This window comes from Stegostoma tigrinum, chromosome 18, assembly GCF_030684315.1.
Source record: "Stegostoma tigrinum isolate sSteTig4 chromosome 18, sSteTig4.hap1, whole genome shotgun sequence".
In the NCBI taxonomy this organism is placed as follows: domain Eukaryota; kingdom Metazoa; phylum Chordata; class Chondrichthyes; order Orectolobiformes; family Stegostomatidae; genus Stegostoma; species Stegostoma tigrinum.
In genome coordinates, this window is record NC_081371.1 from 58,753,935 (window position 1) to 58,770,037 (window position 16,103).

At 45.4% G+C, this 16,103-nt stretch overlaps 2 protein-coding genes across 8 annotated transcripts in view; one reads left to right on the forward strand and one right to left on the reverse strand.

Moving 5' to 3' along the window:
• The window catches only part of tmem117 (transmembrane protein 117), a 557,403-nt gene extending 554,941 nt beyond the window's left edge, over positions 1–2,462 (reverse strand). The window contains exon 1 of the mRNA XM_048548382.2: positions 2,444–2,462. The gene's annotated coding sequence lies outside the window, so the exon portion shown is untranslated. The remainder of the gene's footprint in view (positions 1–2,443) is intronic.
• Positions 2,463–8,025: 5,563 nt separating this feature from the next.
• mdm2 (MDM2 proto-oncogene) overlaps positions 8,026–16,103 on the forward strand; it is a 75,067-nt gene continuing 66,989 nt past the window's right edge. For 4 of the 7 annotated variants that reach the window (XM_059652569.1, XM_059652568.1, XM_059652570.1 and 1 more), the window contains exons 1-4: positions 8,197–8,555; positions 8,984–9,096; positions 9,240–9,314; positions 10,280–10,413. In XM_059652569.1, coding sequence (XP_059508552.1) covers positions 9,019–9,096; positions 9,240–9,314; positions 10,280–10,413 — 287 coding nt within the window. In that variant the 5' untranslated portion in view covers positions 8,197–8,555; positions 8,984–9,018. Of the gene's footprint in view, positions 8,131–8,196; positions 8,556–8,983; positions 9,097–9,239; positions 9,315–10,279; positions 10,414–16,103 lie in introns of those variants that run through there. The other 3 variants (XM_059652571.1, XM_059652572.1, XM_048548463.2) reach the window with 3 other exon arrangements.

Here is a 16,103-nt window from a genome sequence, read left to right on the forward strand (position 1 = left end):
CAGAGGAGCAGGAAGCCTGATGTTTCAGGCCTACACCCTTCTTCAGAAATGGGGGAGGAGAAAGGGTTCTGAAAATAAATAGGGAGAGAGGGGGAGGTGGATACAAGATGGATAGAGAAGATAGGTGGAGAGGAAACAGACAGGTTAAAGGGGCAGGGATGGAGTGATCCACTGAGGTTGTTTTGGAGGGAGGAGGGTAACTTCTTCAGGGTAGGCATCCTTAGAAGAGGCTTCACAAAGGGGTTAAAATTGTTTCAGAGATAACAGGAACTGTAGATGCTGGAAAATCTGAGATAACAAGGTGCAGAGCTGGATGAACACAGCAGGCCAAGCAGATCAGAGAAGCGGGAAGGCTGACTTTTCAGCCTAGACCCTTCTTCAGAAATGGAGGAGGGGAGGGGGTTCTGAAATAAATAGGGAGAGAGGGGGAGGCAGATAGAAGATGGATAGAGGAGAAGATAGGTGGAAAGGAGACAGACAGGTTAAAGAGGTGGGGATGGAACCAGTAAAGGTGAGTGGAGGTGGGGAGGTGATAGGTGTCCATCCTCCCTGGACTGACCTATCTCGACTCCATTTTCTCCCCCTTGGTCCAGGAACTCCCTACCTATGTCCGTGGCACCACCTACACCCTCCACCTCCTCCAGAACTTCCAATTCCCCAGTCCCCAACCACATGAACGTGCAAGGCCCTCCGCTTCTTCCTGTCCTGCAGGCCCAACCAGTCCCCCTCCACTGACACCCTCATCCGCTTAGCTGAACTCGTCCTCACCCCCCCAACAACTTCTCTTTCAATTCCTCCCACTTCCTACAAAGGTGGTGGCCATGGATACCTGCACTGGCCCAAGCTATGCCTACCTCTTTGTAGGTTATGTGATACAATCTCTCTTCGGTACCTACACTGGCCCTAAACCCCACCTCTTCCTCTGTTACATTGATGACTGTATCGGCGCCGCCTCGTGCTCCCACGAGGAGCTTAAACAGTTCATCCACTTCACCAGCACCTTCCACCCCAAACTTAAGTTCACCTGGATCATCTCTAATACCTCTCTCACCTTCCTGGACCTCTCTGTTTCCATCTCTGGCAACCACCTAGAAACGAATATTCCTTCCAAGCCCACCGACTCCCACAGCTACCTACAATACGCCTCCTCCCACCCAACCTTCTGAAAAAATGCCATTCCCTATTCCCAATTCCTTCACGTCTGCTGCATCTGCTCCCAGGATGAGGCTTCCACTCCCGTACATCTCAGATGTCCTAGTTTTTCAAGGGCTGCAACTTCCCTCCCTCAGTGGTCGAGAACACTCTCGACCGTGTCTTCCACATTTAACACAACTCTTCTCACACACACCCTCCCCACAATAATGGAAACAGAATCCCCTTCATCCTCACGTATCACCCCACCAACCTCCAGATCCCACACATCATCACCCAACACTTCTGCCATCTGCAATCCAACCCCACCATCAAAGACATTTTTCCCTCCCTACCCTATCTGCTTTCCAGGGGGGCCACTCTCTCTGTGACTCCCTTATCCGCTCCACCACACCTGGCACTTTTCCTTGCAACTGCAGGAAGTGCTACACCTGCCCCTACACCTCCCCCATCACCCCATCCCAGGCCCCAAGGAGACTTTCCACATCAAGCTGATGTTCACCTACACATCTGCTAATGTGGTATATTGCATCTGCTATTCCCATTGTGGCCTCTTCTACATTGGGGAAACCAAGCAGAGGCTTGGGGACCGCTTTGCAGAACACCTACCTGTTTATCATTCATCCTGCTTCATGGTAACACTTGACACCATTAATTGCGCACATTAATTTCACCTCCAGCCCAGTCAGGACTTGAAAATCATGTAGTAGGTTGTGGTGCCAGACATTATCTAGGCATCAGCTTCTTGATCCCAAAGTGGAATTTGGTGGTGCAGTGGTATGACACTACCTCTGAGTCAGGAAGCCCAGGTTCAAATCCCATTTACTCCAGAGACGTGTAATTCTTATAAAAATCTTCCTAGTCAGAAACATTGATTTATCTAAAATTGTCTGTAAATTGAAGTTAATAATAAATAAGATCTAGAAGCAAATCATTCTGCCCTTGTTGATAATTTTAAATGCATCATGCAACAGCTTGATGAATCGAAGAATAACAAAGATGAATGATTATACATATGTTGATTAATCCTTTTAAAGTTTATTGTGATGGCACAAAAAGGCCTTCAAGAGAAGTCAATGTATTCTTCCTTTGTCCCAGAGAGGCCAGCGGTTGCAGCAAATATCAAAAGTGTATGTGTTATTGAAGCTCAGAAAGTTTCTTGATAGAAGTTAGAAATAAACAGCCATGAACTTTGCCTATTTACTGGTTTCTGTGATGTTTAATTTTTGAAGCGTACTCTCATTCTCCAGAAGAGAACAGACTTAGACGAAAATATTTTGATATTTCTTACCAGAAAAGGGATCCTCCCATCAGATCTCCTGAACTGCTCTGGTGTTATCACATGAGAGAGTATAATGGAGAGATTGCATGTAAATAAACATTGGTGGGGGTGGAATGACTTCAAACCAGCCGGAGAGTAATTACAGTGCCACCCAACGTCAGAAAGCTGGGAACTCAGGCAGCTGAACTTTATCCATATTTCAGTTAGTTTGGATGGGCGTAGGATTGTGCCACACTAGGGCTATTTTGTGGAACCAGTTGAAAATGAATATTTATAAGACTGGAACATGTATCAACAGTTTCTCCGGCAAAGAAAAATTGAACATTTTGAACTACAGTTCTGTAAATAAATTCCACTTGAATATTATTTTGGGAAGAACTTCAAACAAGCTCTTAAATGTCTGGTTTTTTTAGTTATTCAACCTCCTTGCAAGTATGTAGGTTCTTTATGACAGTAAAATGCCCTTCGGTGCCTCACAGCAACTTTATTCAACAAAATTTGACAACATTCTGATTGTTTATTGTTGTAATTTCCTCATATGATTATATTTTGCATCTACATGAGAGAGGACAAGAAGAAAATGTGCTCAAATTAATTAAAAAGTAACAAGGTTTTCTCATTTTTGCAGTCTGTTTCCCCCAACTAATCCCATTTTCTCTCTTGGGCAGTGCTGATCTGTGCATTTTGAAAAATATGGAAGTGTTGTGGATGAAGACAAATGTTCTGTTTTGGTATTTAAAAACATTTCTTTCTTGCTCTACAGAACACATTTATTCTTGAGATAGTAGGAACTGCAGATTCTGGAGAACCTGAGATAACAAGGTGTGGAGCTGGATGAACACAGCTGGCCAAGCAGCATCAGAGGAGCAGGAAAGCTGACGTTTCGGATCGAGACCCTTCTTCAGAAATATTTATTCTAGAAATGTTTCTCAAAAAATAACACACATGCACACACAAACCTTTCCTTCAAGGTCAAGAAAAACATACACCTTGCCAGAGAACTTTCTCAAAATACTTTTGCCCAGGCAACAGTTAAAGTCAGGAATAAAAGTTATTTACAGGTTTAAAGTTTTTGAGAAGATTTGTAGCTCAGGTTGTGGATGAGGTTGTAGACTTGCTCGGCGAGCTGGTGTATTTAATTACAAGCATTTTGTCACTTTGCTAGGTAATATTGTTGTGTGCCTCCGGTGAAGCATTTGTGGTTCTGTCATGTTCGTTATTTATGTACCTCAGTTTGCTAGGGTGATTGGCATCACTTCCGGCTCTGTTTTTTAGTTGTATGTATCTCGGGCCACTGAAAAGCAGAACCGGAAGTGATGCCAACCACCCTAGCAAACCAAGGCATATAAATAACATGTGGGACAGAACATCGATGCTTCACCGGAGGTGCACTGACGACAACACCTAGCAGGGTGATGAAATGTCTATAATCAAATACTCTAGCTTGGCAAGCAAGTCTACAACCTTATGTACAGTATAAAAGCTGAAAGAACGGCAGATACTGTAAACCAGGAACAAAAACAAGTTGCAGGAAAAGCTCAGTAGGTCTGGAAGCATCTGTGAAGGAAAAAACAGAGTTAATGTTTCATTATGTTAGACATTTAGTTGGACTAGATAATAAATCCAAGGGCCCAAACATACCTTCCAGGTGAAGTACCTGCACGTCCCAGAATCTAAGATAACAAGGTGTGGAGCTGGAGGAACACAGCAGGCCAGGCAGCATCAGAGGAGCAGGAAAGCTGATGTTTCGGGTCTGGACCCTTTTTCAGAAATGGGGGAGAGGAAGGGGGCTCTGAAATAAATAGAGAGGGGGGGGGTGCAGTGATAGAAGGTAGATAGTGGAGCAGACAGGTGGGAGAGAAGACGGACATGTCAAGGAGGTTGGGATGAAGCTAGTAAAGGTGTGTAGGTAGGAAGTGGGGTTGGGGGTTGGTCAGTGAGGCGAGAGAAGCAGATAGGTGGGAGAGAAGACGGACTGGTCAAGGAGGCGGAGTTGAGTGGGGGGTGCTGATCTTGGGATGCAGTCATGGGTGGAGGGACTTTACTAGCTTCAAAATCTCCCCACCCCTGACCTCATCCCAACAGGAGCCCCCCTCATCCCTGCCTCCTTGACCAGGCCATCTTCTCTCCCGCCTATCCGCTCTTCCCACCTCGCTGACCAACTCCCACCCCCACTTCCTACCTACAGCTTCATTCCTGCTTCCTTGACCTGTCCATCTTCTCTCCCATCCATCTGCTCCACTACCAAACTTCTACCACCACCCCCTCCTCTCTATTTATTTGAGCCCCTTCCCCTCTCCCATTTCTGAATAAGTGTCCAGACCTGCAACATCACTTTATCTGCTCCTCTGATACTGCCTGGTCTGCTGTGTTCCACTAGTTCCACACCTTATTATCTCAGACTCCAGCATCTGCAGTTCCTACTATCGCTTCCCAGAATCTAGTCTATTACATTCGCTGCTCACAATGAGGTCTCCTCTACATTGAGGAAAAGAAGCATAAACTGGGGGACTGTTTCGCAGAACATCTACATTTTGCTCACAAAAATACCTTGAACTACCTGTCGCCTGCCACTTTAATGCACCACCTTGCTCCCTGGCCAACATCTCTGTCTCTGGCTTGCTGCAGTGTTCCAGCAAAACTGAACGCAATCTAGAAGAATAACACCTCATTTTCCACTTGAGGACCCTGCAGCCCTCCGGACTCAATATCGAGTTCAATAACTTTAGGGCCTAGCTCTCCCATGTCCCAGCCCCCTACCCCACACACCAGGCTTTGTTACCACATACACAACAAGTTCTGAGGAAGAGTCACCGGACCCGAAATGTTAACTCTGCTTTCTCCTTCACAGATGCTGCCAGATCTCCTGAGCTTTTCCAGCAATTTTGTTTCTGAACCTTATTTACAGGTTGTCCAAACACTGGTCTACAACCAGTCACTTTCCACATAAACTTTTGGCATTGGGACACTTCCCTAGATCTGATATGGCTGGTTGAATTCCCTTTTTCTGAAGAAAATGGTGTATATAAAGACTTCTCTTTTAAGAACCCTCTATTTGTGGCCACTAAGTGTTCCAGGGATTTTCAGTCTCTAACTTTGACAAGATGGCTTTCAGAATAAGAAAGAAAGAGCACATGCTTGTTTTCCAAGCAGCTCCTGTCAGATTTTACATGTTCAAAATCAGTGTACTTGTACTTAAATAAACTGGATCACGTGGCCTCTCTCTGAAAGGGTCACAGTCTTGGTGATTCCATTCAGTTTGTGTTCTTTGCAAATGCAATATTGTTACTGTTGTAGCCAGTTTCCTTTGTTTTTGAAAGGCTGGGGTGCTCCTTTTAAAAACAAGCTGATAAAGGGAAATAGGAGCAGGTAAGCAGTGTGACTCCCCTTACAGGAGACCTCTCTAAGTGACAAATTTGCTGGACATGATTTTGCTCCGTCCCGAGGAAGGGTCACTCGATCTGAAATGTTCACTTTGCTTTCTCCGCGCAGATGCTGCTAGACCTGCTGAGCTTTTGCAGCAATTTCTGCTTTTGTTTCTGATTTGACTAGTGCAAGAAAAGCTGTGTCATCCTAAGCTGGACTGAATCTCTGGAGGCTGTGCCCAGACATGTCCACTCACACTGGCCTCACTCCTGGAATAAGCTATCACAGGAGGGAAAACTCAATAACTCCCTCCTTAACTATTCCCTGAGTGCCAAGTGGGCTGTTCAGTTTCACTAGACAGTGTGAGGTCGGTTCAGTTGTGCCTTTTAGATCAGCTCCTGAAGAGAAAGAGAAAGTAATAGATAATAAAAAACAAAAGAACTGTGGAACAAAACAAAATAGCTGAAAAAGCTCAGCAGGTCTGGCAGCATCTGTGGAGAAAACAGTTAATGTTTTGGGTCCGGTGACCCTTCCTCAGTTCTGAGAAAATAATGCAGACGGATACCAACAGCATGGGTTCAATTTCTTCAGTTTCTACCTGTATATTCCCATTGGTACAATTCCCATAGATAACAGTTCCCATAGGTGTAATTCTCATAGGTGTAACTCAATACACACATTTTTTTCCAAGATAATGGTGGAGTAGGTGGGCTGAGCCCGGGGCTCGTCCACACCCATCGGCTTTCGCTCTTCATTTTCCTTAGCTATCTTCCTTTCTTTTATGTCTGGAAAGTGGCAGGTGAAGGAGGGTGCCTCTGACAGCAGCAACATCAGGATGAGCCAGACACGTTTCTACCCCAACCTAGGGCCTCCTGCTGAGTAGCAGGTCCTGGGTTGACTCCGCACCCCGCCGGACGCGAGGGCTAGGTTGAGGTTCCAGGTCAGTGGCTAGGCTGCGGCATCTGAAGGAGAAGTGGCAGTCTCGGCACTGCGTGGCGGTCTCCCGACGTGGCGTCTTGTCCCAACGTGGAGGTCTCATCCCCCTGTGGAGGTCCTCTTCGTCTTCTGGGTATTCCAGCGGCCTTGCAGACAGTGTCATCCAGGAGTGGCAGTATTGCCACAGCAAGAAGGTTCTCTTTGGCACAGGCTTTGGGCTTGGTATTCCAGCCAGATGGTCCTCTTTGGCAGAAGCTTTGGGCTCGGTATTCCAGCGAGATGGTCCTCTTTGGCAGAGGCATCGGACTCGGTATTCCAGCGAGATAGTCCTCTTTGGCAGAGGCATCGGGTTCAGTATTCCAGCAAGATGGTCCTCTTTGGCAGAGGCTTTGGGCTCGGTATTCCAGCGAGATGGTCCTCTTTGGCGGAGGCTTTGGGCTTGGTATTACAGCAGCCCATGCGGTGCTGTTGGCCCAGAATGGTGGCCTCATTCAAGGTGCATCTTCAGGATATTCCATTGTACCTCAACACCTCTCTGCAAGCCCACCAATTATGAGGAAGTTTGTCTCATTTTTACATTTTAATCATTATGTATGGCTTTTGTTATCAATGTGGCATGGTGGCTCAGTGGTTAGCACTGTTGTCTCACAGTGCCAGGGACCAGGTTCGGTTCTAGCCTTGGGCGACTGTCTGTGTGGAGTGTGCACACTCTCCAGGTGTCTGTGTGGGTTTCCTCCTGGTGCTCTGGTTGCCTCCCACAGTCACAGGGACGTGAAGGGTAGGTGGACTGGCCTTGATAAATTGCCCGTAGTGTTCAGGGATGCGTGAATTAGGTGGGTGTTAGGGGGAATGGGCCTGGGTGGGATTTGACTCTGAGGGTCAGTGTAGACTTATTGGCCTGAAGGGCCTGTTCCCACACTGTAGGGATTCAAATGACTTGAGCCTGTAACTCTTCAACAAAGAACTTCTACGTCGGCGCCGTGGCGGGGCGAATCATAGAACTTTCCGCCACATTTTTGAATGTGAAAGTACACATGACAATAAATGGCTGTTAGAGATAGTATTTTCTGAAGAAGGGTCCCGACCCGAAACACCAGCTTCACTGCTCCCCTGCCGTGTTCCTCCAGCACTACACCGTGTTATAAAACACGTCTCTACTGGCGTACATGCGAGTCCCACGGGCATCCGGTCACACCCGCCCGTCTCTTGCCCGGGGTGGGGTCGGCAGCCACCGTGTGGGAGGTGTCCCCGAGCCTCGGCCAGCCGCGCGGGGGGGGGGGGGGGGGGGTACTTCCCGCTCCACCCAACAGATAGGCCCATCCTCTCACCTCCATAATAGCTGAGGGGGGGCGGGGTCGATCCCTTGCGGTGGGGTCCATGCCCTCAGAACGGAGGTGAGTCAAGCACGCGCACATCCTGCCTCCTCTTCCCCCCCCCCCCCGGCCCCGATCCTCGCGGGGTCTCGCGCTGGAGCGGCTCCAAATTGGAACGCTGCCCGGTTTGAATCGACGCGCGCGCGCGCGGCCGTTGGGGCGCCCGGTTTCTACGGCAACCAGGCCTACCTACCTACCTACCTGCCCGCCCACCCTCTCTCCGTGCTGCCACGTTGTGAAGAGACATCTCCCCGAGGAACGGGGTTGGGCGGTGGGAAGGGAGAAGGGAGAAAAGAATCGCTGACGTCGCGTCGGCCCGCCGTGCTCACGATGATCTTCGGCGGTTGAGGCTCGCAGGAGGCGCATTTTGTAAAATCGAGGCCCGCTGATTTTCAGGCCCAGCCCAGCGCCGCCGGGACACCGCGTCCGCCTGAGGGAAGATTTTGGTGAGTGGAGGGGGGGGGCAAGGGGAAAGCGGGATTTGTGTTCTCTTCGGTCGTTCGCAGGAGTCGTGCTAGTCTTGAGGGGACACGGGTACGAAAAGCCCCTGCGGTCCGCCTTGTTCGGGGTTGCACCCCTCCCTCGTATCAGGGACATGTCTGGGCACAGCCTCCGCTGAGTCACTCTTTCTCTCGCACCCTCAACTCGGCTTGTCGCAGCTACTCGCGTCGGTGGAGTCATGCTCGGACATGTCAAGGCAGCGAAACCTCCAGGAAAGGGGTGTCGCCCTGACTTGCCCTTCGCCCAGTTCCTTCCTGGCCGGGGTCGGATTTAAAAGCCTCAGCAAGTTGTCCACAGAAGCAGAGTTCGGCTTAACACGGCGCCTCTGTTTTAGAACGAGTTGTGTTAGCGAATGTTTTTGTTTCATCCCCAGTGCAGTCGTCTTTGCTTGAGAGTAATATTGAAGATATGGCAACCAACGGATCGGCAACCTGCTTCGGGGCTTCACAGAATGATCAAGTAGTACAGGCAGATCAGGACTGTCAAGTGAGTTTTTTTATTGACCATTTTGTAGCTTTCGTAAATGTTCTACAGAGAGAGTTTCAAAAGCATTATCTAGTCCTTTCTAAGCATGCTTAATGTCTCAGCAAGTGTTTTGTTTTCAATCCCCCTTCTGGAAATTGTTTTAGGTGAAACCCAAGCCACTCTTACTTAAGTTGCTGCACTTCGCTGGAGCACGAAGTGAAACCTTCACAATAAAGGAGGTTAGTCAACTATTAAAGTAGCTTTATTCTATGAGTGATATTTGGCTGTATGTATCTGCTGAAGTTTACATATACAAAAGTCAGCCATCATTCAAGACTAGCACTCTGTTTCACTCGGGTTTAAGAGCTTAAAAACGTGTGCCAGAAGATTTGACTACAAAAGCCAGGCTGATCTCAGTGCAACACTGAGGGAAATGCCGAAATGTCAGATGTTAGTGATGTTTGGCTTCTCAGGTGGATGTAAACCTTCCTATGACATATTTCAAAGGAAAGTTTTGGCATTCTCCCTGCTGTTTTAATGCTTGTACAGTATATTTTCTTTGTAATGTGCTAAAATGCTGCACAGCCAATTAATTGCTTTAGAAAAGCAGTCATTGTTGTAAATGACAGATTCCCAGCAGCTGAAAGATTTGGGGGTATGCAAGTATGTAAAATTGATGTTAAAATCAGATCAGCTATGATCTTGTAATGGCAGAGCAGTCTGAAATGGCCAAATGGCCTTCTCTTGAGCCCTTTCAGTATGTTCCACATCACCTTTGTGCACATCAAAGCCCCAGATGTGGCAGCTGGGATAAATGACTAGTTTTTGTGATGTTGGTTGAAGGAGGCTGGACCACAAACAGAAGTGAAAACTTGCTCAGTCATTTTTAGCTAATGTTTTGGCGATCTTTACATGTACAGCCTTTGCCACATTAAGTGGCAGTCATCATTCAGGCCTAGTACTCTCTTTTGAGATTTTAAGAGTTCAAAATGCATGCCAGAAGATTCTGTTTTGAAACTAGTGGAAGCATGGCTCTTCCTGTAAGTACAGCCTCCTGAGAATTCCTTGGATATTTCTTTTGTCTGTAGAAACACTTACACCTTGTACTCTAAGTCTTTAAATATACTACTTTTTAATTTAGTATTTGCAACTATTGTGTTGAAGTCTTGAACTGAAAATTGATGTTTGTATTTCTTCTGAACAGGTAATGCACTACTTGGGACAATACATAATGGCTAAGCAGTTGTATGATGAAAGACAGCAGCATATAGTACATTGTTCTGATGATCTGCTGAGTCACTTGTTTGGAGTGCAGAGTTTTTCAATCAAAGAGCCACGGTAAAGTAGACTTTGAAGACAAAATTTCAGAATTTTTGTGGACATGTTGGAAGTGGGGTGAAAAACTTTTTTAGATTCATTATATAATTTAGCTTGCATTTTTTAATGTTTTTTATTTACAGCACTGAGTTTGATTTTGGCTGGAATGCCATGAAAGTATGGCTTTACGTCGCTTTTTCCCTATTCTTAACGATAAGCTGAGGGAAAGAGCTTTGCTGTTTTTCAAAATTGTATTAGATGTACTATGGTAAACATAATGGGACATAGGTCTATGATTCCAACTCAAAGTCATTAAAACACAGGTGGGGAGATTGCAGATGGTTGGAGGATGGAGAAACAAGAAAAAAGGCTACAGAACTGTTAAATGTGGTGAAGGTACTGGGCCTTTATCTGAAATACACTGAATATTTGAAGTATGCGCTGATCAGATAGTCAACATTGAACTGTGATCAGAGATCATTGGAACTGCAGAAGCTGGGGAATCTGAGATAACAAAGTGTGGAGCTGGATGAATACAGCAGGCCAAGCAGCATCTTAGGAGCACAAAACAGCTTTTCTGATGAAGGGTCTAGGCCCGAAACGTCAGTTTTTGTGCTCCTAAGATGCTGCTTGGCCTGCTGTATTCATCCAGCTCCACACTTTGTTATCTCTTGACATTGAACTGTGGTTGTGTCTGACCTCTCTGATTTGAGTTTGAGAAGGTTGTTACTCTGATTCTATGAAGTGCAGATGCTGGTTTTGGGCTGGGTGAACAAAGTCAAAAGTCATATAACACCAGGTTATAGTCTGACAGGTTTATTCAACATCACAAGCTTTCGCAGTACGGCTTCTTCGTGAGGTGATGTGGAGGGTGGTGCACAGGCACTGAGATTCCAGGTAATTAGCAGTTTGAGTAGCATTTTTAGGCTGAATAACAAGTCTTTGCAGGTAGTCAAAACTGTCAACAGATTGAAATAGGTTGTGAGTGAGGTGTCAACAGCTGAATAACAAAGGAATGACCTACAGACTGATTTTAATTAAGGCAGAAAGAATTACAAATAATGAGGAATAAAATGATGCTAGAGATAAACCAAATTGCTGGAATAACATGGAGTAGGTATTAGTGATTGCACTTGATTGTCTCTCTACCTTAGTTTGTACAGTTTTTGATTACTGGTTGCTTTGGTTAGACCCTCACCATGTAATTCTAATACCTACCCATGTTAGTCCAGCTGTTTGATTTGTCTGTAGCACCTGGATGATTAGGAGAATGTCGAATGGATGTCGTAAATTTTTTGTTTTTAATACTCATTTGTTGATGTTGCTAGCTGGCCAGCATTTATTGCTTCACCCTAGTTGCTCTTGAAGCTGGTGGTTAACTACCTTCTTGAACTAATGCAATCCACCTGTTGTGTATTGACCCACAATGCTATCAGCAAGGGAATTCCAGGATTTTGAACCAGTGACAGTGAAGGAATGGAGATATACTTCCAAGTCATGATGGTGAGTAGCTTGGAGAGGAATTTGCAAGGGGTGGTGTTCCCATATAGCTGCTGTCTTTGTGCTTCTAGGTGGAAGTGAGTTTGGAAGATGCTGTCTGAGGATCTTTGAATTTCTGCAGTGCATCTTGTTAGATAGTAGCAGCGATATGTACTGAGCATTGGGTGGTGGAGGACGTGAATGTTTTGGATATAGTGCTAATCAAACAGGTTGCTTTGTCCTCAACGGTGTCAAGCACCTCGAGTGTTTTTGAAGGTGCACTCATCGGGCAAGTGGGGAGTACTTGAACTTTCTGAAGAAGTTCAGCTTTCCTGCTCCTCTGCTACTTGGCCTGCTGTGTTCATCCAGGTCTGCACCTTGTTATCCCTGAGCCACCTGTTGCCTGCCACTTCAATGCACCACCCCGCTCCCTGGCCAACATCTCTGTCTCTGGCTTGCTGCAGTGTTCCAGTGAAGCCCAGCTCAAGCCGGAGGAACAGCACCTTATTTTCTCCTTGGGGACCCTACAGCCCTCAGGACTCAATATTGAGTTCAATAATTATAGGGCCGAAACTCTTCCCATATCCCAGGCCTTATTACCACATAGCCTGCCATTACACACCCCCTGTTGTTAGTCACTAACAGTCCCCATTAACAACTATTCACGCTCCCAGCCTGATCGTTAGCAACTCCTTTGTCTGTCCAACTGTCTTTTCTCTCTCTTTTGGCTCTATCCTATTGTTTGCTCCCTATGTACTACATATAAACTGATGTTTTCCCACCCACCATCAGTTCTTGGGAAGGGCCACTGGACCTGAAATATTAACTGTTTCCTCCTTCACAGATGCTGTTAGAACTGCTGAGCTTTTCCAGCCACTTTGTTTTTGTGGGGAGTACTGGTGACTTGGACAGGCTTTTGAGAGTCAGGAGATGAATTACTCACCACAGTATTCCTAGCCCCTGACCTGTTGTAGCCACTGTTTGTTTTGGCATTTCAGGTTCTGGTTAACGATAACCCCCAGGATGTTGATATTTGGGAATCCATTGAATTTCAAGGGGCTGTCATTTTTTTTTTTAATTTGTGAGGTGTGAATGTTACCACTTCTCAGTCCAAGCCTAGATGTAGTCCAAAACTTGTTGCATTTGAACATGGACTGCTTCACTATCTTGAGTTGCGAATGGTGCTGAACACTGCAATCATCAGCAAATATCCTCACATCTGATCTTAAGATGGAGGGAAGGCATGAAGTATTATGTACAAGATTAATGAGCAAAAATTAGAGTACACTGAAGAGGGGTGGGGCTGACCTTGGGTGATAGGTTGATAATGGATTGGCATGTTGGAAATGGATAAAGACAGACTGCACTCTGACTAGTGTCATAGACTTGTACAGCATAGAAACGGGCCCTTTGGTCCAACTCATCCATGCCAACCAGCTATCCTAAATTAATTTGTCAGTATTCGGCCCACATCCCTCTTAAACCCTTCCTGTTCATCTACTCATCCAGATGTCTTTCACATGTTGTAAATGTACCAGCCTCCATCACTTCCCCTGGCAGCAAACCACCCTCTGCATGAAAATTCTTCCACCTTAGGTCCCTTTTAAATCTTTCCCCCTTACCTTGAACCTATGCCCTCCAGTTTTGAACTGGCAAGATGACATGAACATGACTAGAGACCTGTACTGAAGATCAACAATTTGCCATCATCATTAAGGGTTGGCATTCAGAGCAAATTTTGTTAAAGCTTCGTTCTGCGATCTCTGAAACAGCCACACCGGTATCAACCTCCATTAGAACAGGTGACCATTTAACCGGACATTTATTTTGATTGGAGACAGTAAGAACTGCAGATGCTGGAAGCCAGAAACAACAAATATGGAGCTAGAAAACCACAGTAGGTCAGACAACATCCAAGGAGCATGGAAGTCAATGTTTTGGTCCAAGACTCTGTCGGCCCTGACAAAGGGTTTTGGCCTGAAATGTTGACTTCCCTACTCGGATGCTGTCCGATCTACTAGGATTTTCTAGCTCTGTGCTTATTGACTCTGGCTTCCAATCGCTGTACATCTACCAACAAAATTATGACAAGGTGCTCGGAATGTGGAAAACTAATTCTAGCCTGTTATGCATCTGTCATTTCATTTCTTGGATACTTGAAGTCTGAACCCTAAACTTTATTGATTTATTTATTGTCACTTTCACTGAAATACAGTGAAAAGCTTTGTTAATGAACAGTACAGGAAGATCATATGAAGCCAAGGATGTACAGATCAAAAAGGCTTAGAGGTATACAGGTTACATTGCACAAGATGTGTCTTAGGTGAGTCCATAGGATCTTTAAACCTGTAATTAGATTTAATAGAGCGTTATTAGTAATTCTTACAAATTTAGAATTAAGGTTTAAAAGTGTGGAACAGTTATGAGAAGTGTTGGAGTTAGATCTGCTGTAGGGAGGCCATAAGAAGTCTTATGGTGTCAGCGGCATAGAGCATAGAACATTACATTACAGCACAGTACAGGCCCCTCGGCCCACAATGTTGTGCCATTTGATTAACCTCTTCCTGCTTGGCTCAGTGTAATATTTTTAAATTATAGTTCTTGCGAACAATGCAGATCTCTTCACATGATTATGCTTTTAGGAAATACAGACCCATATATAATAGTTTATCAGTGATTTAATGTGCAATGCTTTAACAGCTGGTTTGCAAGGGGTGAAATGGTACTCTTTGAAAATATTAATCCATTAAACGTATTCGCCCTTGTTTAAAAAATGGTGAAGTAGAGATTTATTATAACATGCATTTGGTGTTCGGACAATAACAGCAACCGTTAATAGCAAGCTTACGTATTAGTCATTTTAAAGATGTGTCTTTTTCTCTCCTCCAAAGTCTCATTGTTTTCAGTTTAGATTGGATTGGATTTGCTTTCAGCAGGCAGTTCGAATCATGGCCATAGAGATGTACAGCACAGAGACAGGCCCTTCGGTCCAACTAGTCGATGCTGACCATTTATCCTAAATTAGTCTAATTCCATTTGCCAACTTTTGGCCTACATCCCTCTAAACCCTTCCTAATCACATACCCATCCAGATGTGTTTTAAATATTGTAATTGTACCAACCTCCACCTCTTTCCTCTGGTAGCAGGGAAGGTAATGGCCTAGTGATATGAAGGCTGGACTGTTAATCCCAAGACCCAGAAAACGTTCTGGGGATCCGGGTTGAAATCCTGCCACGGCAGATGATGGAATTTTAATTCAATAAATATCTGGAATTTAGAGACTAATGATGACTGTGAATCTATTGTCAGTTGTTGGGAAAACCCATCTGGTACACTAATGCCCTTTAGAGAAAGAAACTGCCATCCTTACCTGGTCTGGCCTACATGTAACTCCAGACCCACAGCAATGTGGTTGACTCTGAACTGCCATCTGGGCAGTTAGGGATGGGCAGTAAATGCTGCCCAGCCAGTGATACCCTCATCCTGTGAATAATTTTTTTTAAAAAAAGCTCATTTCACGCATACACCACTCTCTGGAAAAAGTTACTCTTTAGATCCCTTTTAAATCTTTCCCTTCTCTCATAAATCTCTAGTTTTGGACCCCTCTACTCTGGGAGAAAAGACCATGTCTATTTACCCAATCCATGCCTCATGATTTTATTAACCTCTACAAAGGTCACTTAATCTCCAGTGTTTCAGGGTAAATAGTCCCAGCCTGTTCAGCCTCTCCCTATTCCTCAACTCTTGCAACCCTGGCAACATCCTTGTAAATCCTTTCTGAACCTTTGAGTTTCACAACGTCGTTTCTATAGCAGGGAGACCAGAATTGCACACAGTAATTCCAGTAGTGGCCTAACCAGTGTTCTATACAGCCACAACATGACCTTTTCAACACCTATACTCAATGCACTCGCCATTAAACGCAAGCATACCAAATGCTACCTTCACAGTCCTATCTACCTGCAACTCCACTTTCAAAAAAACTATGCACCTACTGTCTAAGGACTCTTTGAGCAGCAACACTCCACAAGATCTTACCATTGACTGTTTAAGCCCTGCCCTGGCTTGCATTTCTACAATGCAGCACCTCATGTTTATCTAAATTAAACCCCATCTGCCACTGTTTGGTCCATTGACCTATCTGAGCAAGATCCCATTGCACGCTGAGGTAACCTCCTTCGTTCTCCACTACATCTCCCATTTTGGTGTCGTCTACAAAACCACTAACCGT